General features: G+C 37.9%; 2 protein-coding genes and 1 long non-coding RNA gene across 8 annotated transcripts; 2 read left to right on the top strand and 1 right to left on the bottom strand.

Annotated features, from left to right (window-relative positions):
• Nucleotides 1-26: 26 nt before the first annotated feature.
• LRRC57 (leucine rich repeat containing 57) lies at nt 27-4,298 on the top strand. Its single transcript, XM_003206477.4, has 5 exons — nt 27-267; nt 1,011-1,146; nt 2,249-2,517; nt 2,956-3,141; nt 3,382-4,298. The coding sequence occupies exons 1-5, from the start codon at nt 184-186 to the stop codon at nt 3,421-3,423; spliced, it is 717 nt and encodes a 238-aa protein (XP_003206525.1). The 5' UTR covers nt 27-183; the 3' UTR covers nt 3,424-4,298.
• Nucleotides 4,299-6,082: 1,784 nt separating this feature from the next.
• Nucleotides 6,083-24,508, bottom strand: SNAP23 (synaptosome associated protein 23). Of its 6 annotated transcripts, none has more exons than XM_010711449.3 (8): nt 24,395-24,508; nt 18,864-18,967; nt 18,236-18,277; nt 17,159-17,207; nt 16,279-16,396; nt 12,791-12,943; nt 12,126-12,270; nt 6,083-10,130 (listed from the first exon to the last, which is right to left on the bottom strand). In XM_010711449.3, the coding sequence occupies exons 2-8, from the start codon at nt 18,918-18,920 to the stop codon at nt 10,065-10,067; spliced, it is 630 nt and encodes a 209-aa protein (XP_010709751.1). In that variant the 5' UTR covers nt 18,921-18,967; nt 24,395-24,508; the 3' UTR covers nt 6,083-10,064. The 6 variants fall into 6 exon arrangements, with proteins under 6 accessions (XP_010709751.1, XP_010709755.1, XP_010709754.1 ...); XM_010711453.3 differs by having other exon boundaries at nt 18,864-18,936; XM_010711452.3 differs by having other exon boundaries at nt 18,864-18,936; nt 24,399-24,508.
• Nucleotides 11,685-18,209, top strand: LOC116216666. Its single transcript, XR_004159902.1, has 3 exons — nt 11,685-11,842; nt 14,842-14,902; nt 17,120-18,209. It is a non-coding gene; the product is annotated as an uncharacterized LOC116216666 (long non-coding RNA).
• Nucleotides 24,509-24,980: the final 472 nt, after the last annotated feature.

Raw genomic sequence — 24,980 nt, 5'->3', positions numbered from 1 at the left:
CGCGTCGCTTTTGGCGCCTGGCGGAGCTGCGGCCTGCGGCTCTGTGCGGGCTGTGAGCTGCGGGAGGTGGGCGTCAGAAAAATTTTGCTTTATGATGCAGAATTTGGGTCGTGCTCCTCCATCGCAGAATAAGAGAATCTGTCTGAAAGCACTGCTCGGACTCCATACACTCGAAGCGTTAGGATGGGAAACAGTGCATTGAAAGCCCATCTGGAAACAGCACAGAAGACCGGTGTGTTCCAGCTGACGGGAAAGGGACTCACAGAGGTAACGTACCTGTAAGGACATGTGACCGTTTGTCGGTGGGACTGACACTTCTGAGGAGGAATTCCCACTTAGGTGTGGTCATAATGCACCGCATAAGTGTATTTCTCATAAATAGGGATGAATAATGTTATCAGAAGAATGTTCTCTTCTCAGCAGAGCAGATTTTTGCTTGCACTGTCTTCTGGTTGAGGATTTGCCTGTCAGGACACTTGCAGGCTTTTGATCTCATGCTTAAAAGTGAACATACCCTAAAGAACTAGTGGATACAGCATTGTGCTAGTTTAAAAAAAAAAAAAAAGTACGAAAAAGGCTTGGAACTTCAGGAAAAAATGTAATTTTACAACTGCATTGTTATCTAGAAAGATGCTCCACAATTTTTCATGCTTAGATGTTTGTGCTGCATTTAACTGTAGCCTGTACAGGATGTTCACGTGGCTGCAAGCATCTTGGATTTCAGTATATAGAAATCATCTTGACTTTGACTTAATGGCAGAAAAACAAAGAATACCATGGGACTATAAATCTGCTGAGAATTCTCAGAATAGCCAAAATTCAAAGCCGAAAATATATGCAGTAAAGAAATTTGTCAACTACTTTCCACACTATGATGTCTGGACATTGTGATACATATTACAGGATGTAATAGCAATATATGGTTTTCACTTAAAGTTTTAAAGCTTATCATTTGAACACTTGACGCTGTATCAACTGTTTAGACAGTGTATCTTTTTGCTTTATCCTAGTTTCCTGAAGACCTACAGAAGCTAACAAGCAACTTAAGGACAATAGATTTGTCGAACAACAAAATAGAGCTCTTGCCACCACTCATTGGAAAATTTTCTCTTTTGAAGAGCCTTGTTCTAAACAACAACAAACTGAGTATGCCTGCTAATTAATATCTCCACAGATTTTTAAAGTAGTACCTGACTTCTCTGATCAGAAACTAAATGTAATGATTTAACTCTCACAGGATGTAAATGGGAAGCTTAGTCACATAAACTGAAATCTTTGGAATTCATGTACAGGAAAAAAATCAAACCATAAATTCTGCAGTTCTAGTTGCCAACTTAGTTGTATTATCAGTTTTACAATAACACGTAAGTACAAAAACTGTATAGTTTCTGTACTGTGACTTGTCTGATCTGAAAGTTTAAAAGTGTCAGGTAGTTTAGTATTTGCTTAGAAAACAGGCGCTGAACATGGCCTGTAGAGAATGTTGTTGGCCACCGATTAGTTGTTGCTGCTTCTTTTGGACAAATGTGAGTGGAAGTTCAATAAAGTTCAGGATATGTTTATGCTAGGAGAGATGCCGTCTTTTGGATGATAAACAAAATCTTTGCCACTTTCTGGAAAAATTAGGCTGAAGTGAAGAAGCCAGCTATTTTTTGTCTGTTCATTGTGTATTAACTGCCTTTTTGAAAAACAAATGTAATTTACAAACCTCTTTGTTTCTGTAGTGCACTCAGGAGTGTTACAGGTTAGATGCATGTGGACAGAACAAGGGTGAACTTTAGCAGTGCTTACCTGTTGAGGCTTCTCTGCTAGTCTGATATAGTACAGCTTATCTGAGAATTTACTGTTGAGTGAGTTGAGCGATACCTTTAAATGCCTGCAGCAGACATGAGGTTATGAACTGTGTGGTAGATGAAATGTCATAGAATACATTAGCAAATTGGCTGGTAGAGAGTATAATTCATAGCATTCAATCCTCAGAGCAGCGTTTTCAGCTCATGGGTTGAAGGTCTGTCTTGTCTGGAGATTATTTTTAAGATATTTTTAGAAGATGTTTAGAAAGCACATCTTGTTAGCGAGTTTAAGTTTCTGTGCAGGGATCTGTGCTTTCACTGGAAAACGTGAAAGAATCCTGTGGGAAATTACTGTAATAAACCAGTCTTTTTCATGCAGAAATTTGACATAAGTGGTTATAGAAGTTTACTGTTCATTTTTTAGTTCATCTCTTTGTTGTGTGATTTATTTCTAGCTGCTCTACCTGAGGAGCTGTGTAGACTGAAAAAACTGGAAACACTGCATTTGAATGGCAATCACTTGAGGCAGCTACCAGCTGCATTCGGACAACTTTCAGCTCTCAAAACTTTGAGTCTTTCTGGGAACCAGCTTCGGACTGTGCCTACACAACTTTGTGGTCTTCGCCACTTGGACGTGGTGGATCTTTCCAAAAACCAGATCCAAAATGTACCTGACAGTGTGGGAGAACTGCAGGCCATTGAACTCAATTTGAATCAGAACCAGGTCTGGTAATAGATGTTATAGGCATGTGGATGTGGGACATGGTTGTTTACATTAGACATAGTTTGTCCATAGACCATAGGCTGACACCATCAAAACTTTAGAGCTAAAAGATGCATCTCTTCTACACAGAAGAAATGAGGCATCATACAATTTGTATACTAATACATTCAACTGACTGATTTTAACAGCTAACATATTCTGAATTTAATTATATAGAAAATATTTGAACAGATATTGATAGGAATCTGCCTATTATTATAGAAGAATATAAGTTTCTTGGCTTTCTTTGAACATTATTATTGCGGCTTATGTACTGCTAATTAGTCATTGTTAATGTAATCTATATTCACAAAATGATATTTCTTCCATACTAGTCTGAAGCAGAGACCACTTGAAGTAATCATGGATAGCTAACATTCTAATCCCATTTTCTACCAGATTTCCCAGATCTCAGTGCAGATCTCACACTGTCCACGTCTCAAAGTCTTGCGTTTAGAAGAAAATTGTCTAGAACTTAGCATGCTTCCTCAGAGTATCCTCAGTGATTCCCAGATCTCACTGCTTGCAGTTGAAGGCAACCTCTTTGAAATCAAGAAACTCAGAGAACTGGAGGGTTATGACAAGGTTTGTATATAAACATACTTTTTTTTCTTTTTAAGAAGCCTCTGAATTCTTTACATATGACTGCAGAATGACTGGAAGCATCAATAACTGTTTAATATCAGTTCACCCTTAACCCTTCAGTTTGACTTCAGCATTTGTAATGTTTCTCATTCTAGAGTATCAATCCACTACAACAGATGATAGAAAAAGGTAAGCTTTAATTAAGTGCTGTTTAAATGTCTTTTTTGTTTTTCTTTGTAGTACATGGAACGATTTACAGCTACAAAGAAGAAGTTTGCGTGATTTTGTTCTGGTTGTGTGTATCCCTGGTAAGAAGTTAGTGACTGAGTCACCCACTTCACTGACGTAAACCAAGACTGATAAAGGAGATCAGAGTATCCTCTCTATTAGTTGTATACAGTCGGTAAGACCACATTGAATAAACTGGAACTAGAGAGCACGGGTATTGTACTGATGAACCTGCCTAGGGGCCAGTTTTCTTTTTGAGCCGCTACAACTTTTAACACAGTACACATTCTCTGTTGCCAGGGCTCGTTCTTCCATAGAGAAGGGGAAAGAGTATTCCAAATTTGCCAGTTTCCCTTTGTCAGGAAGCTGCTGATTGATTTTGAAGAGAATTATTTCTCCTGGAATCACTTTCCATGATAGTACATGAAAGTTTTGCTTTCAAAGCAGATTCAAAACGTTGTATATTTTGCAGTAAGCTCTTCTACAGTGAATTCTTCTACAGAGAACTTCCACAGATGATGTTTTAGTTCTTAACTTATGCAAGTTTTTCTATGAAGCACAGATAGTTATAGCCAAATTAATTTTTATTAACTGCCTCTAGTAAACAAATCATGACTTGAGCATTCTTCATTCATACTTTTCTGTATGGACTTTCTTTTCCCATAAGCAAGAATTGCACTACAGTCCTCTACTGCTTGAGCTATGTCAAATAAAAATGAAGTTCACCTTTAGTGTATTCAGTAAAAATGTATACTGCTGGAAAATATAATATCCTTGCACTGACTCTTAGTGAAAGTCTTAGCTGTCTCCCTACTGCTGCTGCCTTAGTACCAAAAGCACCTAGACAGAACTGAAGATGTATGCAATTATTTAACTTATACTAAAGAAGGTGTACTTGTTTATTTTAGTAAATTGTTTTCAAAAACTCATTTCAAGCTTATTTGGTGTACCTGCTGCTGTTATCACTTTAACCAGTAATACCAAGCTGTCACTACAAGCCACCACTTCAGATACACTGTTTCATTAGTTGCTGTTAACATTTGTACTTCAATCCTTTGAAATAGCAGAGAAGTCAAGTAAGTCAACACTTAAGTAGCAAATAAGTTAACAAGGCGTTAACACAAAACAGTGAAGTAGGAACTGTACTAGGTGCATTTCTTAGCAAATGAACATGGATGCACCTCTTCTTAATGAGACGGTCTTCCAGTCTCACTACATATAGTAATTATTGTTTTATGCATAACCTTTCATACTCGTGGTAAGAAAGGCATTTAGACATCCAACTCCTTGAAGTTGCAGGTGTGAAAATTACACGTAGTCAGTGTGTTTTGCCATCTGCAACTAAGGAAAATGAAGTGACCTCTGTGCCAGTGTTTTTCCTCAATATACTACTGATCATAATTATAGTTACTGTTTATTTTATAAGATGCTTAGCATTATTGAGTTCCCTGGTCCCATTGAAGTCTTATTTCATTCTTACACTGCAATATTTTTTACAGTATTTCAGAGGACATCAATTCATGATTTAAAGGATGGGTATGATCCATCATTAAACAGGTGTCATGACCTGCAAGTTCCCCAGACTATGAGTGCATAAAGATTGCAATGGTAGACTTAGAGAATTCTATAATATGCAAGGACAGGTGTTTTATTTCTTACTTTTTAATTACTGAATACTACTATTTACCACCACTAAAGCAAGTAATTAATCATGAGTACACACTTCTAAGCACACATGTTATTTCAAGCATTACCAGTCTACTGTAATACTTGCCAAACTGCTTTCAGTACTGAGGGTAGCTGATGAGGGACAAAGTTTCACTTCAGAGATGATCTGCACTGTAGAGTCCAGAGTCAGCCAGGTGTTCAAACTCCAAGGTCTTGTCTATCCCTTAGATCTCAAATAGAGAAGTTCTCTCAGGGGAGTCATCAGAAAGAAGTTCCATTTTGAGTAGACAGCAAGTTATTTTTGGTTGGTAGGGATACAACTACCTGCCATTGCTAGCTTTTGTTCTCCTACTCCTGGGAGTTTTTAACTCCCAAAGCTTCTCCTCCCCCCTGCCTTTAATCAACAACAACAAAAAACACAATACCATTCTCTGATTGATTTCCATTTTTTACTTGTTCTTAGTTTGTTTTTATACTTCTCAGAGCTATCTCAGATGTCTCAGGTTCTCAGGTACCTAGAGAGATCAAGGATGGTACAGATTCTTGAGCTAGTAGTTCCGTGTCTGGCAGACATCTTTTGTTAGTATTGCTGCCATTATAACCAGGTTGCCGACAGCAAGCATCAGTCTACACTTAAGGACTTCCCCATTCCAAGTGCTATCTTAAACAAGAAGTAGCTGACAGGAAAACAGTGTTTACTATACTGCTTTGTTTTGCATGTCGTGTTTTGCAAGGCAAGGCAATCAGAAACTTGTTCGTCTGTATTAAACTCCACAGATTGCAACTTGTGGAAGTTTAACAGTGAATAGGTTAAGCCTCAAACTTGTTTCAAGTTCAGCTCCTTTCAGCTGATACCTGAAATCCAATTTGAAGCAGTAGCTTTCTTCCTACAGACTTGCAGTGCTTGAGACACCTACAGACTAAACTCCCCTCATTTTAGTAGATGTCCCAATGCATGGGACAGGAGCAACTGACCTAATAGTACAGTGGGATAATTTGTCATTAGTATCATGCACTTTGCAATACTATGCTGCAGGTTTGAGTGTTTTTTTTTTTTTTTAACTGAAAATACTTGTGCTCAGGCATGTTGCTCCTCTTAAGCTTAAGTGTTGTTTATCAGCATTCTTAGTCTATTCAAAGATATGTATGCAAGAACAGAAAGTAATAGGTATTAGGAAACAGAAGAGCAGCAGAATATTTGAAAAAGTGACAGTTGGTACTGCCATAAAATAATCTCAGTGGTTTTAGAAATATTTGGAAACGTTTATGTGATTGCCAGTGCATTTAGAAACCTTTCAGTTACTCATGGCTAGGCTCTTCTGCTACCTTGGCATTACAGCACCTACCAGAAGTTTCATCAAGCAAAGGGAAGACACCATGAAAAATACAGAACACTGCCTAATTAGTCTTGGGCTATACAATCTGTATCAAATAGAAGGGGATTTGTTTCAAGAAAAAAAATTTCATGTTCTAGGTCACAGTAATAAATGTGTTCAAGTAAGGAATGGCATTCTGTTAAGTGACATTTCATCACTGCACTTTATCAGTAGTTTTACATCAGCAATATCTGTTTCCCTTTCTCCTCACCCCTTATGCAAAAGGATTTTATTTTCTCACATCATTTTACTTCGTTACTGAGTTAGAAAAAGTTAAATGAACTGATTGTTAACTAGGGTATTATATTTCATATTATTTCATTTGCTTTCCAATTTTTTTTTAAACTGCATAAATATACAGTTTTCATCTGTTTATTCAGTTAGTATTTAGGTAAAGTACTGTTACTTCAAGAGCAAAGGCAAATAAGCAAATTTTTTCCACAGCAAAGCCTTTACAAAGGAGGGAATTTTGCAAGCTACTGCACAAGCAATATGTACTACAGCTCATATATAGCTAGTTACTGTCTGTTAAAAAACTTCCTCACTTTTCACCAAGACATAGGCTAGCTCAAATTTTATAGCATACCATGAATTACTGTATAAACATGCCTAAAGGACATCTACAACACATTCAGAATAATTATATACTCCATTTGTCCAATTCTTAAAAATTTATTTTTAACCTAGCTCTTAGTAAAAATATACTAGGCAGCCCCACTTTATATGAGAAGTGATTCTTCCAAGCCATTTCCGGATACCACTATTCTTTCTTGCAGCTCAGAACCATTTCAAGTCTGTAATCCCTCCATCCTTAACTGCATTCTGCCAATCTGATGTTACAATACCAGAGAAAATACTATTTTTAAGAGCTTTTAACTTTCTGGCAATGCACTTGAAGTCTCCGTATTTCATCTACTGGATCCTTGCTTGATGTCTGTTACTAGTACTTCATCATCTTGAAGATGAGTCTCATTTCTTATCAGTCCCTTCAAAAAGATGGACACATCTGATAGATTGACATTAGGTGATATTGTTGATTATGCAAGAATGGAAACGGAATTGTTAAAAAAAAAAATCTGTCTTTTCCTCTCTTTCCAGCCACCTCCCTTCCTGTGTTAGCATCAGGGTTTCTGTGAAATAAAAATAGAAGGGAAACTTCCTACCTGCGTAACAGCAGCAACTAGTTCTGCCAAGTTTTTCAAGGACAGGAAACTAAACAAAGACATTTCTAACTAAGACAAAATAGTTCCAAAACACATTCAGTTATAAAAGTATGTATTTTGTGCACAATATGCAGTTTAACAATCAAAAGCAGAAACTGTAAACCTTCATTCTTAATAGTATTCAGAAATATAAAGATGTACAAGTTTTGATTACATCCCACAAACACGGAAAGTAAGCATCTATTCTACAGAGAACAGTAAGATGATTCAAGAAGCAGACTGCATTGTTCATTTACATTAAAGCACCAGCTCCCTGACAAGTTTGGCTCTTGCTGCATCAGAAAATATTGATACTTACATAATACTCAAGCTTAGAATCTCTGAAATTATTTTGTGTGATATTCATTGCAGTATTAAGATTCTGTGTACCAATCACAACATTCTCTCATCCAATTTGCGGTTAGAGCTCAGGGAAGATCAAGAACATGGACTTGTAATAGCAAGGAAAAAAAAAATCATTTCAAGATGCTACAGAGCAGCCTTGCTCTAAGTACAATAAAGTAACTGCTTTAGTTTTCTGTTCCAGGTGATGATCACAAGTAACGCATGCTTTGCTTTCATGATCAGCAGTAAATATTCCTTCAGTTAACCTGAAGTTTGTAGGAAGGAAAACAAGATGACCACCCCAAAGTATCACAAATTCTAATCCCTGGTGCTTTCCCACACAAAAAGTTATAAGAATATCATATAATAAATTTATAATAACTACATTTTTGCTACTTGTGTTTTTAAGCATTACCAATAGGAGCTTTTATAATTCATTATCTTTCTAAGAACTGTCAGAAGCCAATACCTAGCATTTAAGTAACCAGACCCCATAAAAATGATGGTGTCTTACATAAAACCATCTATCACTGGCCAATTTACCACATGCAGCAGCTCCATCCTTTGGTTAGTTTTCTTTGATTTTTGTTTAATATCAGGTTGTACTGGGAGCAAACTGAGAATATACTAGTTAATATACTATACACAAATTGTATTTCTACTGGAAACCAAACATGTTACATCATTCATCTTTCATTTCAGCAGATTACCGTAATCTCTTTAGCCTGAGGATTTACTATTAATGGTTATAAGATACCTGTGGACTGTCAAAAGCCCTGGGAATAAATCTGGGTATATCATAGTCAAACCAAAATGCTTTTTCTCTTCCAAAGAGGACAGCTGTACCTCCACTCAGCTGGTCTTCTATTCTGCAGCAGAATAGAAACTTTTTAGTTTTAAGCAACTGAGATTGAGTATTTCCAGCTGCCAGTCCCAAGGCCTGAAATAATAAGCTAGTCAAGAATCTATTCAGAACTAGTTTATTTGGAACTAGCAAACAGATCCTACATATGTGTACTACTACTTCTTCCAGACCCGTGACAAAGTAGTATCATAACAAGATCTTTGCTTTTGGTGATTTTAACAAGCTCCCCTAAAGTCACTGCTGAGGGCAAACCATACTCAATCTCAGTCATTCTATTTCAATGGAGAAAGGCCCAAACTGAACTTCAGCAACAACTAGCCAAAACAGAATACAGTATGGGATGTCAGAAAGCTGCATGCTTTTCTATTCTGTTTCTATTCAGATCCTTCCAGTTAACATGCATTAAACACTTCAAAGCTAACTTTCAGATGGTGGACACAGTTTTCTGTCAAATAAATACTTCTGGAATTTTTTTGTTTTGTTTTGTGATCTACTCACATGCACATAAGTTTTAGATCAGCTATATCAACACATACCACAAACATTACTAGAAAAACAGATCATTTCCTAGTCATAACCTCCAAATGTGAATTTACAGTAAAGAAATGGAAATCTGTATACCCCTCCAGTTAGCTTTAATGTAAAGTTTGTGTGTTTAAGAAGTGTTTTTAAAGCCCTCAACCCAGAAGTAGTAGTTACTGGGCTACTTGAATTCTGTAGTCCATAAGCCCAACCCCAAACCAGTTGTGGTTTGAACTGTAAAACCATGGTTAGCATGCTTAAAGATACAGGTCAAGCAATACTCACCAAATCCCTATTTCATTGAAGACACTCAACTTATGAGGTATTTCAAACAGTGCAAAGTGCCCTCTCCAGCTTTCCACAACTGTGAATTCACGTTACCCTGCTTATTCAACTTCAGTAATGAATTGTATTTTGGATGCAAGAAAAGAGACTGGGAGGGGGAGTAAAACATGCAAGAAGGTTCTCAAAGCCATGACACTTCCAGCCCTGAGCAGTTTAAGAAAGTGAAGGCAAATGAGTAGAAGGAAGTTATGTTGACTACTTTCTTGGAGTCAAAAATCATGTTTACATGAATTAAAAAAAAATCCCTATAGAAAAGGTATGTTTCATTTTTTCCCAGCCCCCTCTCATTTCAGAGTAGAGAAGTTTCACAGATCGCTGAAAATGGTGGCTTGAAGATGGAGAGACAGTGTCACTGAACAACTACAATAGGTTCTAATTGTTAATGAGTTTCTTCGCTCTGATGTTGGCTTGCTCAATACGATCTCTATTTGTATCTGCCTGAAAAAGACAAATTTGTAGGTCATTTGCAAACCACACACAAAATAGTATAAGAGTTCAAACTGACACAAACTCCTGAGTTACAGTATTATCATGGTAAATATGAAGGAAACCATTTTTTAAGCTAGATTTTATATAAAATATTATTGATTTGAAGAAGTAGGCCACGATATATTTTGTAATGTGTTTTTAGAAATAGCTGATTTGAAAAAGTAGATATACCATACATTTTAGTAGCATATTTTTAGAAATATAGTTGTTGAATTGTCCTATTACGTGATTAGTTCTTACATGCAAAACTGTAATAGCTTTTAGATGTTGTGAATAGTTACGTAAGTAGCACTATAGGCTAGAAAGCATGTTGTAATACTATTCTGTTTTAATAAGAGACCTTCAGCAAAAGAAACACAATAATGAAACAATATGAGTAGGCTTATCAAACATCAAAGCAGCCAGGGCCTCCACACAAAAAGGAATCGTCTCACTGTGGAGTAGATTGGGATGCAAGATACTGCCCTCTATCCTCATTATCTTCCAACACACCAATATATATCATTAAAAGACAGGTTGCCAAACTTAATTCCATCTAAGCATCAGCAGATGTCCAGAAAAAATGGCCAAGTGAGCAAATGTTACAATTTTGGTACCTATAAATTACTTATAGGCATTCTTCTACTAAGCATGCATCAATGAAGAAAGTTCATCAAGAGGGTGAGTGAGGAAGACTATTGGATGAAGTAAAAGGCTGTAGATTGGACTTTTATGCTAAAAGGATGCTAGATAAGACCATGGAATAGAAGACTGGAAACCTCATAAATACACATCTATCTCAGATAGTGTGATGTTAATTATCTCACAGGTAATTGATGAATATGTACTGTCTGTGGAAATGCAATGGACTCTGAATATGTGATCTTTGAAGTGCTTTTTGCAGAAATATCCGCAATGCTTCCTGGCACTGCTAATGAAGAACACCTGACTTAACAGTCATAAAGTTTCACTGTTGAGACAAAACTGAGATGCTGACATAAATAACATCAGCAGCATTTGTGTCAGACTAGCCTATCTTACTCTGTATATTTGATATCATTAATCCTATGGGGCTTTTCAGAAATACCTTTTGACTTTGCAATTCCACTTCATTTTATAAGTTCACAGCAATGCGTACCTACTTCTGCTTTTTAAGATGTCTCATACACACCATTCATAAACTTTTGTTCCCTTTCTTAAAGGCTGCCTTTAAAAAGCTTCTATTCAGTTCAGAAGATGGGGATTTCTAAGACATGACTAAACTTCCTCACAAGTTGCCCACTGAGAGAAAGCCCCTTATAAACAGACTTGTATACTATTTATCCATTTAGGGAAGTTTACCTTTAACACCGGGTTAGGATGGGATGCAGAAAGATGTTACTGTCTGGGACTAACTTAATGCTCAGATAAGAATAAAATAGGTTTTGTAGATGCACAGGAACATTTCTCATGGACATACCTCAAGAGACTTTGAATTGAGGCAAAGAATTACCTTTTGATAATAGAAAAGGACCATGGTTTGTGGGATTTTTGTTTGTTTTTAGAAGGAATCCCAGAAGAGTCTTGCTATTATTTATCAATAAAACAGTAACAAAATAAACACCCTATTCCCTCCCACTCACAGGGAGATTACCTGGATGCAACAGACCCTCAGCTTACTTCCAGTATGTGTCAGAACATTTGTAAGTACAAATCCGTTATTTTCAGAATAAACAAGTGACCTATACCGTATCAAGACTTTCTTTTTTAAAGATTCTTGAACTTGAAAATATTTGAATTTTCAGCTGCATAACCAAACACCAAGGTCTTTGTTGTTTATATCACTACAGCTACAGGACTGTATGATGTTAATTGCTTATTTTACTGCAAATACTGAAAGACAAGAGTGAGCCTATTCTTTATCACTTCTTAGTAACAAGAAGTTGTCAACTTAGGCTGCAGGCAGAGAATACCTTTGACACTTACCTTTACATTTATCCGGTCTATTTGCTTATTCTGTGCATCAATCTCATTGCCCATATCCAAAGCCATATTTTTTAAATTCCCAAGAATGTTTCCTACTTGAGCAAGATTTTCATCCATTTCGTCTTCTCTGGCATCATTTGTTATCCTTTTCAAACAAGGAAAACAGAATTTCCATGAAGAATGAACATACTTTTCTTTACTCTAAACTTCAATATTTTTGTTATTTCAGAATCATCCAACAGCTAGCTATTGAAGCCAAGGTACATTTCTAACATTTAAAAACTACACGGTCCATCAAAAGGAAAGTATTAGATTATTCGCTATTAGAAAGAAATGCCTTAGTTTAAAACAGCAGCTACTAGAGAAAATTTGAGATGCTAGAAGACATTAGTTTGTCTTATAATTATAAGACAGTAAGTATTTCACTTTTAAAACAAACAGTACTATCTGTAACTTGCACTAGAACCCTACAGTTCTCACTATAGAGCAAGGAAGTGCAAGATGTAAGCTTTCAATACTGTATTTCATCCTTGCCATCTCCTCTCAAAGTAGTAATAGTTATTCCAAATAACAGTAAAAAACTTTATTTAGCAACTTTACCTGAAATCTGTCTGAAAGAACCTTCGATTTCTGTATTTGGGATTGATGAATATGAGGAAACAAACCTTGTAATGTATCCACCACTTGGTCCTCTAGAATTCTGTGTCTGCTGCTGATTCATGCTTCTTGGTTGCATGGATATCACATGATCTGCTGAGTTCTCCGTTCCATCTCCCCAGGTTGCTCTGTATGCTTTGGTAGACTCAAAGTTCTTTGTCCTACTCAATAGAAATCAGAAATCTGAACTACTCTACCAAAGAAAATGGTTTTCTGATTGAGGTTCCCCATTAATCTAGAATTGGGAATAACACTTGCCTTGGGCCCTAAAGATAGATTTTGTATGTATTACCTAGACAAAGCTTTTTATAGTTTCTCAGAATAGTATAAGCATAACCAAGTTACTCTATGGACAGTTGCTAATCTTGTCTCATGTTAATACAGGCACAGTATCTTCCTTAATTAAGTAGTATCCTTTAGCAGAATAGAGGAAGCTTACAACAGTATCAGGAAAGTTTATATCGTCAAGAAGTTGTATTTAGAACAAGAGTTAATCTTCAGTCAGGCATAAATACTTTTCAGGGAAGAAAAAGGGATAAAGAAGCTACACTATGGAAGATCAATCTTACTCTCAACTGATTTGATCAACAGTTTCTACATCCAAGTCCTTTTTAAAGTTAATAAAAACAGACCTGAGAAAAACATTTCAAAAATAACACTAATATTTTTATACAGTTCATTCTAAAATTTACCATTATACTTTTACTACATAATTTAAGAGCAAACAAAACAACCATAGAACACTAACATGAAGCAATCTTAAGAATCGCATAGCTACAAAAGCAAGACTGGAAGAAAATATTACAGAAAAGTGATTTACATTGGGGTAACATCTCATGAACTCTAAAGAACATACTTTGAGAAGAATATTCTAACGTTCAACTTGCGTGCTGTTGTTTTCATGTTTATGCTGTATAATCCAGACACTAATATCACTTTTCTGCTTCACTGGAAACATGTGAAAGCCAATGTATTGTATCTTTCATTACATCTAACTTTATAATTACAGGTAATTGACTTCAATATTTGTAGTGCCTTCAACATTTGTAGCCCAGATGTTTCCTACTTGAAGAGGTGTAAAGTTGCTAGAATGAAGAGATATTCCCTTCTCATTCCTTTGACATTTACATAATCAAGATAGGAAATTCTTATAGGAGCTTCGGATGCCCCATCCCTGGAGGCATTCAAGACCAGGCTGGATGTGGCTCTGGGCAGCCTGGTCTAGTGGTTGGCGGCCCTGCACGCAGCAGAAGGGTTGAAAGTAAGCTATCATTGTGGTCCTTCTCAACCCAGACCATTCTATTATTCTATGAAATATAATCTAGTATGAATACATTAAGAAAAAGTAAAGGAGTCAGCTCTCAGTTCATAATAGAAACGTTGCACCCAGTAGAATCCTAAGCTAGTCAATTCTCTGCATACACAGCCTTCAAGATCTCCTTAGGTTTGCTGCAAATAGCTTGAGCATTATATTTTAATCTCATTCATGTTAATGTTGCAGCAGCAGGTGAGATTTTTTGCACTAGTCTTTTGAATTATCACAGTATTCAGTGTCAGAGGTAACAGCAAAGATCTTACTGAGAAAAGATAAGCAGCCTGAAAAGTACTTTCTCATCTGAAATAGCTAAAAGACAGCTAGAAACAAATTACTTAAAGTATAGTTATTAAGAACAAAACCTCACTGTCTTTACTGCTTGATATTTTAAGAACTTTTTTTTTAAAGTTACTATGCATTCACTTGTCTCAAGTTTTGTTTCTGTAAAGGTAAAGCAATCTACATAGCTTGTCAAAACAGCAAGGTTCAAGTAATAGGTCAGTATTGCCACAGCTAATGCAACTCATGATAATTGTCATTTTCTATCCACACAATTACAACACATCACAGTTACAAGGAGGCATGCATGCAAATATCATGCACATGCAAGCACACATGCAACAGAAGCACTGCTTTAGACAACTGGTTAAATGCACATGCTGCACTAATAAGACTGACCTTGTCCTAAAATCCGCTTTCCCCAGTTAAATGAATACAGCTTCTCATCCTAGTCTTCATTTTTAGAAAGCAAGCATCAGTGTTAGAAGAGAACAGAGAAGAAAGAACAGTGAAGACCAGCAAACAGGTAAATCGGATTAGTATACAGGTTATATTAGAGTACTGCCAGTATCTCACGTTATCACAAAGCCTTTATAAACAAACTGATTAAGCCTAGTGGAAATTAGAAAAACCTGTACTATTTAATTAAACATTCTGATTTACATTTTAAAAAAAGCTTTGGAGATGCCAGTTGGCAAGTATCTCAGACATTAATAAAACATCTGATATAGCAGGAAATTCATTTTTCTCTTCATTGCCCTACACTTGCTCATCTCACAAGTTTTCCTGCACAAAATTTTCTGCTCATTTTGGTACCCAGCACTATTTCTTTTGTTGTTATTTTTGTATTTGGAATGCCATAGCAGTTCACAAATTCCAAGTTCGCTCAGTGCCAGTAAGTAGCTTAATTAATTTCAGCAAAATAAGACTGCCAACTACAGAAAACAAAGACTGTATGTGTTAAAATGCTCAAAGTGCATCAGCTTGATAAATATAAAAATGGTAAGCACATCTACGTAGAAGTCAAGACAGAACTACCTCCTTTTTCAAGATACTAAAGCTAAGATTTTTCAGTCTCAAAGGCCATATCTGTATCTATCCTAAAGAAGATATCTAAAGTATTATTTGGTGCAATAAGTAGATTCAGCTACTCCAAGGAATTTTTACCTAGTTTTATGCTATCTCTCAGCAGAATAAATTTGTTCCTTTAGGTTTTTTCCAGTTACGCTAAAGAGCTAAAAACAAACAGAAACATACAGATGACATTGAAGTACTGTGAAGCAAGTCTGAGAGAATTTGCATAGTCACAAGTGAAAGTTTTAATATCTAAATTCAAGATCTGTTATCCCACTTTCTTCTTTCCTAAATCATTAATATATATATTTTTCTAAATAACTAGAAAATCACTACTGCGATTTGAAAAAGGAGAGTAAGTCTTCTTCCAAGATATTTAATTCTAACATTGAATTGTCCAGCATTCTAAGCTTTTGTCTAAGTTAGTAGAGAAGAATTTCTGATAAGTGATTTTTGGGATCAAATTTCTAACGTACTACAGCTTTTTCATATAGCTATTTGTAGTTCAGTCTGCTCCCATTTGTATGTGTATTTGCAATGTTCTACAAAGTGCACATTTCAGAATCACCTAGCTTTATGGAGATTAGGGTGTAATTTACAAAATGATACAGCTACAAAATGAAGCAGCTACATTTACAGTGAAAGGAGCAAAATCTATGGTTAGATGAAGTATGCTTTAGCTTTACTCATAGGATTATGATAGTGCACCTCTACAAACCAGAACAAACAAGCAATTGTTTTCTTTAGCTCTTATAAAATACCATTTCTGAATGCAGTAGCTATTGAGAATACTGTAGAACTTCAGACCCACAAACCAGTTCAACTAACCTGTTACAAGGACAGACACAGAGTCCACAACATTTGTTGAGCTCTGTCAGCGTCTTCTCAGCTTCTCTCACATCCTTATTTATCTGGTCCATGCCTTCTTCTATGCGATTTAACTGTTCTAAAAGAGAAACAATTAACCAGAATAAATACAAACATTCATGGGCATGTTGTATATGCATTCCTTTCAAACAGGTATCTATAAGCTTAATTTCCATCTTTATATCGAGCTGAAATCTCATTTGCTTTCCTCCCTTCTAACATTTCTTTTGTATGAAGAAATTAAGGAAGCTGGTTTTTATTTTTACTGTATTGAGAAGTTTGTTACCCTATCCTCAGAACTGCACTTCTGTTGCTCCTTTTAGAATAAATGCAGAGCATTAGTCACATCAGTGGAAAGAAGTTGCTTCTGTAGCAGAGGCCTCATTACATTGTAACTAATATGATTTCTTAACTACTTTATCTTGTAAATGCTACAAGCACATGAGAGTATCCAATTAATACATCTCATTTTTTGACTCAGTTACCTAGACTGGAAAAGGCTTTGTAGATCATCATACCAACCATCGACCCGAGTCACATCACTAAACCATATCCCTTAGTGTCACGCCCATGCATTTATTAAGTACTTCCAGGGATGGGGACTGTACCACATCCCATGTCAGCACATTCCAATGCTTGAACACTCTACAAAAGCATTCTTCCTACTATCCAATCTAAACTTGTCCTGGTACAACTTGAGATGATTTCTTTGTCCTATCACTTGCCATCTACTTTCACATGAAGGTCTTGAACAAGCCTTCAGTTTCCACAACATTTAAATGATTTTTTTTTTTTCTTACAGCTATAGAACCAGTCATTAACACTGGGGGGAAGAACTCACCTCCTTGTTCATCCAGCATGGTGATAGTCTTGATGCCAACATCATGGGACTGCACAAAGAAAGTTATTTGGTGATACAAAGCCATTTCAATACACCAGTGCAAAATCAAAATGTCTCCAAAATAAGTTTGACAAGTTCAAACAGGTTTGTAATAAAATACAGTGCTATGGAATAGCTTCTACAGTAAAGTTATACTAAACTTCAAATTTGATCTTGCTAGGCTGACAACGTTCTTATCTGTTATGCTATCTCACTTAGGATTTTACTATTATTAAAACAAGATAAAAATTGATTACAATAATTAAGATTAAACTATGTCAAGGGCAAGCTATAAAAACAGAACCTAGCCATATCTTGTTTTAATAAGTGGCATTTAGTTCATTCTTTATCCCTACAGCTTTCAGTAGGACTGAAAATTTCTGAAAATAAAAAGCTTTCTACAGGTTTTTTGTTGGTTTTTGCTTGTTTGTTTGTTTTGTTACAATGGGATATCCAAGTCATAGAAGCATAAAGGAACTCATTGATAGTATCATCTAGATACACCCGATATACAGATTTGGTTCAAGTAATGGACAAGGGTGTTAAGAGTTTCCTTATCATACCTAACTGCTTTTAAAATTATAACTAGGGAACAGATGGTAAGAAGGTATAAGCAGAACTACTTTTGCATAGGAAGAAGCAAAAGCAGCACTGCCCTCTGCTACCCTGCCACACCCTACTAAGCACCACCCTCCCTCTTGAAAACAGGACAGAAAGTGAGATAGAGGGGAAAAAAACATTAATTGTTTTGAGAGCTAAGCAATGAAGCAGCCAAAGCCATCTGTCACAGATGAGTGTTTATAACTGATCTGAAACATCTGGAGATTTGACCATTTTGCTTAGAAAGAGAACAGTAAAAAATATTGATTTTGCAACTCAAGCCTAATTGTTTTCACATTATATGAAGTCACCGTAACTCAAACATCTCAAAAAAAAAAGTTTGGGAAAAAGAAAAAGCAATGAAGATCACTCAGAGTTAAAATGTTGCTGCTTATTCAAATTTATACATCCCTAAGGAATTCAAGAGCTTTTCCTTACCTCAATGGCCAAGCCAAGAATTCTCCTCGTGCTTTCCAAAGACTAGGAAGAAAAGAATGTTATGAATGTATTAACAGCAAATAACTTTTGAGGACTGATATATATCAGTTCGTTGCAGTAAATTAACTAGTTTACATATTGGCAAGGTCACAAACGCTTCCAATATTCAATTATAACAGACTTGCATACTAGGTGGTTGTTTTTGTTTGTTTGTTTTTAAATTCTCCCCAGTAACTAGTAAAGTCTTGCTTTTCCAGAATTCACTAGTACTCTGCTTGTCCCAAGTGAAAGTGTAAGTAAAAATACATTTACTTCTCTTTTATAAAACTCATTAGAAAGGAATTAGATGCATGAAATAGCAACATGATTAGGAAAGGCACTCAACCTGTATCTTCTCAGTAATCAGGACTGGCTGGCAAGTACTCAGTCAAGCAGGTGACTTTACAATTGAGAAGTTTAAAATTCATTGTTACTTTCAGGAATAGCCTCAGCTCCAGTACTTACCAAGAGAATGACTGGAAACATTCTGCTATATTCTTCAGAACCATCACTCTAGATTGTCTTTAAAGGATACCATAATCTTGCCACATAAGTGCTCCAACCCCATGCAGCTTCTTAAAATACTTACCTCATCAGTGACCTGGTTGGCCCTCAGCTGAATTTCTTCAGGTGATAGTTCAGCCATGATGAGGAGCTATCACCTGCAAGTAATCAAGTTAAACAATCTTCACACTGTAAATAAGAGATACCAGTTAAACATTAGAAATATTTCAAGTATTCATATTGTACAAGTCAAAACAGCATTTTGCACAGCACAACACATGTTCAGAAGGTACTAAGAATCGTTCTGCTGATGTGCCTGTACTTCTCTTCTGAGGCTCCTAAATACCTGAAGCATTTTGCCTGTTGTTTAATCAATGGATATATAGATGGTATATAGTCAATAGATATACAGATGGTGTATATATATATCCAGGAGCTTGGCTAATATAATTTATATTGGAGAAAATGAGAAAAGTCACTCACCCTGTCCTCGGTTCGCAAGATGAACTCCTGATGGAGCGGATCTCCAAAAGAGATCCTTCCCCACTGGCAGTCAGCTCTTAAACGGGTCTAGGAGAGGTGGCATCAGGCTCCACCCCTTCCTGCAGCACAGGTGAATTGCCTTCACCTGTGCTCCCTTGGCTGACTCATTGCTCACCTCAGGTGATCAATCAAAGGTTCAGGCCATGATTCAGCAGCCCCATACACCTGTTGTGAAGCAAAACAGTCTACAGTAATAGTTCACATTTCCAATTCACACTTGCTACCCTCTGTGGGTAAAAGCCAAACAAAACCACTCATTACACTTTGAGGCAAATGTTCTGACTATCTTGTAACTGTACCTTTTATCTGTGCTACTTTCCAGTCATTTCTCATCAGTTCTTGAGCTCTTACATAACTGAGAATAGCACCTTGGGTTTCTCTAGACTTCACAGCAAGCTTACCCACTTTCACTTCTCAGCCACTGGCATTTGAGATATGGCAAAGATACATCTCCCTGCTAAGAAAGCATATTCTTTACAACAATTTGATTGCAAAAATCTGTTCCAAGAATAACCAAAACTGATTCTTTAAAGGACTCAAAAGCTGTAATTATACTTGAGTTGCCCAGCCATGTTTTTTGCAGACAAATATACAACCTGCACAGTAGCTCTGTAAAGCAAGCCAGTGCCACAATAAAAAGAGGTTGTCTTGGCAGTAATAAGACGACTTCTCACCACACAGTGGTTTGTAACACCCAGAAAAAATCACAGAAGGGTAATCTGAGGAGAAACCAAACATTTCCAAAAAAAAGTCAGTTTCCAAAGATGGAAAAATACTCTCAGTAGCTGAGAGTTGGAAAAAAGCAGGTGTCTAGCAGATAGAGATGTCCCAAGACATTCCTGGAGTTACAACGCTTAAGGTGAGGTGATTTTTACTGGAAGAGACCAGCTACTCCAACTGAACAGAACTTACATTAATAAGGAGTACTCAAGTCTTCGCCACACAAAGTCGCTTAATTATTTTATTTAAGAAAAACATTCTGCAACTTTAGTTCATTACTATGGCTAAGAGAAATTTCAAAGAAGAAACAAGGCATGTCTCACATGGATCTATATCTCCATTTGCCTAAACACAAAGTAGAATTTTTTAAAAGTAGGTAGTCAGCCATATTTACCTTGTTGTTAAGAAGTGCTCTGCAATATTTACTCAGTTATCAGACTACAAGGATTACAGTTTAATGCATTCCAGTGGAACACCCTTCTTAGCCCACCACTTGTATAGGAACACTGGCACCCACAAACAATGTACAACTGGGCTTGAAATAAAAAGCTAATTTTACTGAAGTAATGGACCTTGAAGCTTTTCTACAAACACAGCTGGGAGACAGCAAACAGCTTAACTATCACTATCCTATAAAAATGAAAGTTCATCAACAAAACAAAGGCAGCATGCCAACAAACACAGATCACAAGAATCCATTTTCTCTTCCCTGCTATGCTTTATGCTGGAGAATGAGGTGTGGAAGAAAGTTCTAGGAAATTCCAGTTCTGACAAGCTTCAGATAAGACATAACCTCTTCACAAGTTGATGCAAATTGCACTAGGATATCCTATAAGCTTACTACTATAATTTGGACCATAATATTCTAGTTTTGATATAAGTTAGCTGAGGATGGACTAGAATTAAGTTACTTCTACCCTTTAAACAAGAGGAACAATGAGATAAGGGAAAGGAATGCTTGTCCACACAGACTTTCTCCACTTGCTATATATTCAAGTCAGTGGCTCCAGAAGCTCAGAAAAAACTTAAATTAACTCTCCTATACAAAGTCTTCAGGTTGGAGAAGGCTAAGAAAGAGATGGTAAAGGAGATTTTATAGAGTAGTTTAAAACCTCCCATAAAATATTTTCTGTAAGGGAAGTAATGACAAGAGAGGCACTTTGGGGCTCCTATCTGCATGGTGTCAGACCTCTTCAAAGCATCGTTAGCCAAGAGAGCTTCATTTGGTAAGTTTACACACCGATGAAACACCTGAAGCATTTTAGGAGTTTGTTTATCTAACTTGAGTCATACCAACACTCAGTTCCCAGTTCTGGAGTATAAAAGTAAGCAAGTTTCAGAAGTCATGTGTGAGACTGCATAGTCTTTTCAGACTTTTAAATTACAAGCTTTTTCAGAGACTTATAAATAATACACGTCTAAGGTAACAAAAGCTATAGCAGACTATTCACACACTATTTGAACATGTTTTTTCTTCAGTATCAGCTGTAAAGAAAGTAAGGCTTATTGGCTCTGGGGGGAAAGAAAAGTGCTTCCTTTTAAAGCAAGTCACAGTATATTCATGTCATGCTTTCTGAAGCACTCAAAACCCATGAGAATTTCCTGTCCTTCAGGTCTGAATTTAAACCAATTACAGGTGATCAGAAGGCCTACAAAAATGCTTGTTGAGATGTAATTACAGTCTGCACCTGGGAACCAGACAAAAGTTGTTTTAAAGCAGCATTCAGCATAAGACTGCATTTTAAAAACATCAGTATAGTTAATAATTTCTCCCATTCCTCCAAAATAACACATCTTGAAATAAATTAAAATTTTCATATGTATAGAATCACCCAGGTTGGAAAAGACCTTAAAGATCGTTGAGTCCAACCACGACCTAACCATACTACCCTAACTCCACTAAATCATGTCTCTGGGCACCACATGCAAATGGTTTTTAAACACACCCACAGGTGGTGACTCAACCACCTCCCTGGGAAGCCTATTCCAGTGCTTAACAACCTTTTCTGTAAAAAAGTTTTTCCTGATATCCAACCCAAACTTACCCTGGTGCAACTTGAGGCCATTCCCCCTCGTCCTGTCACCAGTGAGAAGAGACCAGCCCCACTCTTGCTGTAAGCACCTTTCAGATATTGGAAGAGACCAGTAAGGTCTCCCCTCAGCCTCCTTTTCCCCAGACTAGACAGCCCCAGCTCCTTCAGTCTCTCCTCATAGGGCATATTCTCCAAGCTCTTCACAAGCTGTGTTGCCCTTCTTTGGACCTGCTCCAGCACCTCAGTGTCTTTCCTGTACTGAGATCTGTGTTTCCATGTATTTCCATGTTACTAATTTTTAGCAAGTTGTGATACAAAAATCCTATCCCTTCAATTTCCAAATACTCACATTTCATGACCTCTTCATTTCAGGTAAATTAGATAATAAATCACCTACTTCCTCCTTTTAACATAAACCCCTATTAAGGATACTGGCAAATTAAACCTTAAAATCTTATAACTTCCAGGTCACTAGTTTTTTCTATTGCTTTTTTATACAAGTATGAGGACAGAAGTATAAAATACAACTGAAAATGCAGTCTCTGCCTCTTAATGGATAATATCATCACAAAGGCATGAAACTCAAGATGACATAATCCTGCTGTTGCAACAACTGACTGAAAGCCAGGAGCTCACGAGTAGTAATTTCAACCAGCAGTGAATTGGTACAGCACCTGCTGATCACAGATGCTCTCAGATACTTCACTAAGTCAGCAGCTGCCTTCCCTATAAAATAGGGAGTGAATGAAGCAATATTTTTAGAAAGATCTGACCTTTTTATGATTTTGTTTGCCTTCTTGTAAAGATTAAAAACTAGACAGTTTACAGAATAGGCAACTTTGTATTAATTTGGTTTTGCTGTCCTGTTCCCCCCCTCCCACACACACACACAAGTTTCATATTGTGAATGTGGAAAGAATTATTTGTTTTTTTTTTCCCACTCAAACATTTCCTTAGACAAACAAGAAGTTATTGTGCTTGTTAGGCAGCTGAAATTCAGCCCATCTAATACAGCATGGTACAAGGTATCAGCACCAGAATGTACTCCTCTGTGTTATTATGGCTACAAGATAAATGAACAAAACGTCTGTAACACTGAGAGAGGAGGCCAAGACTAAGAACAAGACACTACTCTGCAGGCTTCCTGCTCTATCTTATCAGCTTCCTGAGCACACTGCACAGAGGTGATAGCTGAAGAATAGGCACTAGTAATACCCCCTCCTCTCTGTGTTGCTCCACATCCTCTCAACAATCCATGTCTGTCCTTGGAAAAGCCTCGTGATACCTCTTCTAAATTAATTATTGGCCAACACAAGTTAACAACCAACCTTAGAGACACATACAGTCAGCAACACATCGCTTCTTTTAGGGGCACATACAGCAATATACAACTAGCAATCAAAAGACATGCAGGACAGAGAAGCTCAGGCACTCAGATGTGCTACTGGTCTGTCAATAACCAATTAATAGTTCAAGACAACAAATAGAGCAGTTGGTACCACAGGAGGCTGCTCCTTTGCCCTAAGATCATTGGATCATTAAGGTTGGAAAAGATCACCCACCCAGCCAGCCCAACCACCAGCCCATCCCCATCACGTCCTCTAAGCCATGTCCCTCTGTGCCACATCTACCATCTATCTTCTTTGAAGATCTCCAGATTCAGTATCTCCACTATATCTTTAGGCAGCCTTATGCCAATGCCCCGCTGCTCCTTCTGAGATTCCGCCTAATACCCAGCCTGAACATCCTCTGCACAACTTGAGGCCGTTACCTCTTATCTTGAAAAATGCTTTCTGATGCACTACCGTTTGCAGCATAGCACCAGGTTTGGTCACAAAGGAGAAGCAAAGCACCACTCAGCTGTTGAGTGCCCTCCAGCCTTTAACAGAGTGAAAAAGGGGAAGGTCAGAGGCCAGAGAAGTTGCACAAGGTGATTTCCGAAGTTCCCATACCTTAGCGGCCTAGGCTGTCAGATCAACTGCTGTCGCTGGACAGGAGCCATGCTCCACTCAGAAAAAAGACCGTAAGAGACGGGGCGAGCAAACACCCCAGCTTCCCACAGCGCGGGGCACACGGCCGACAGAGGCATGGAGCCGGAGCTGTTCCGGTTGCCCACAGGATTAGCAGGGACTCCTCCCGCGCCCTACCGGGCCTCCCACAGAACGCGAGGGCCCCAAGCAGGGAGAGCTGCGACAAGGCCTGCTGCCGCAGCGCCTCGGGAGCCCCTAGCCGAAGGGCAGAAATGGGAACCGGAGCCTCCGGGACGCACCCCACCCAAGGCGGAGAAAGCCACAGAACCCAAGCCTGCCCCACCACGCACCTACCGCTCGTGGAGGCCGCTACGCCGCCGCCCTCAGGCCGAGCTCAGCCGCCTCCAGCCTCCCCTTTAAGAGTCCATGTCCCGCCCGTCGTCCGCGCCCACCCGCGAAGCGTGACGGCTGCTCCGGAAGCGGGAGGTGGAGCTTCCCATCGAACGGCGACGCCACTCCCAACATGGCGCCGCGAAAGCGGCCACCCCACAGGGCAGTGCGCGGGAACGCGACCTCACTTTCGCAGAACACCCAACATGGCGGCGCGCTGGAGGTTTGCGCATGCGTCAACAGTGAGCCGCGTTGCTCAACTCTCTGCTCTTTAGAAGCGGCAGCATGTATTGTTATGCAACGTTTATTGCACTTTGTCTGCTTATAGCAGTATCCTTATTGGTAAATTTATTGTTAAGGCTTTTGTATTGTTATTATCAGTTGATAAGTACCCCTAGCTGACAGAGTGGTGCTGCCTTTGCAGTGATGTCGGCCCCAGCACAGGTGCCGGGGACTACATTTCCCAGCAAGCACCGCGGAGCAGCGGGAGCTCTTCCCGGCGCGCAGCGCGGCTATCTGCTGCTGCCGCATTGGCTGTGGCCAGAG

Source organism: Meleagris gallopavo, chromosome 5 (assembly GCF_000146605.3).
Source record: "Meleagris gallopavo isolate NT-WF06-2002-E0010 breed Aviagen turkey brand Nicholas breeding stock chromosome 5, Turkey_5.1, whole genome shotgun sequence".
Lineage (NCBI taxonomy): Eukaryota > Metazoa > Chordata > Aves > Galliformes > Phasianidae > Meleagris > Meleagris gallopavo.
This window is presented reverse-complemented; position numbering and strand designations above follow the sequence as displayed.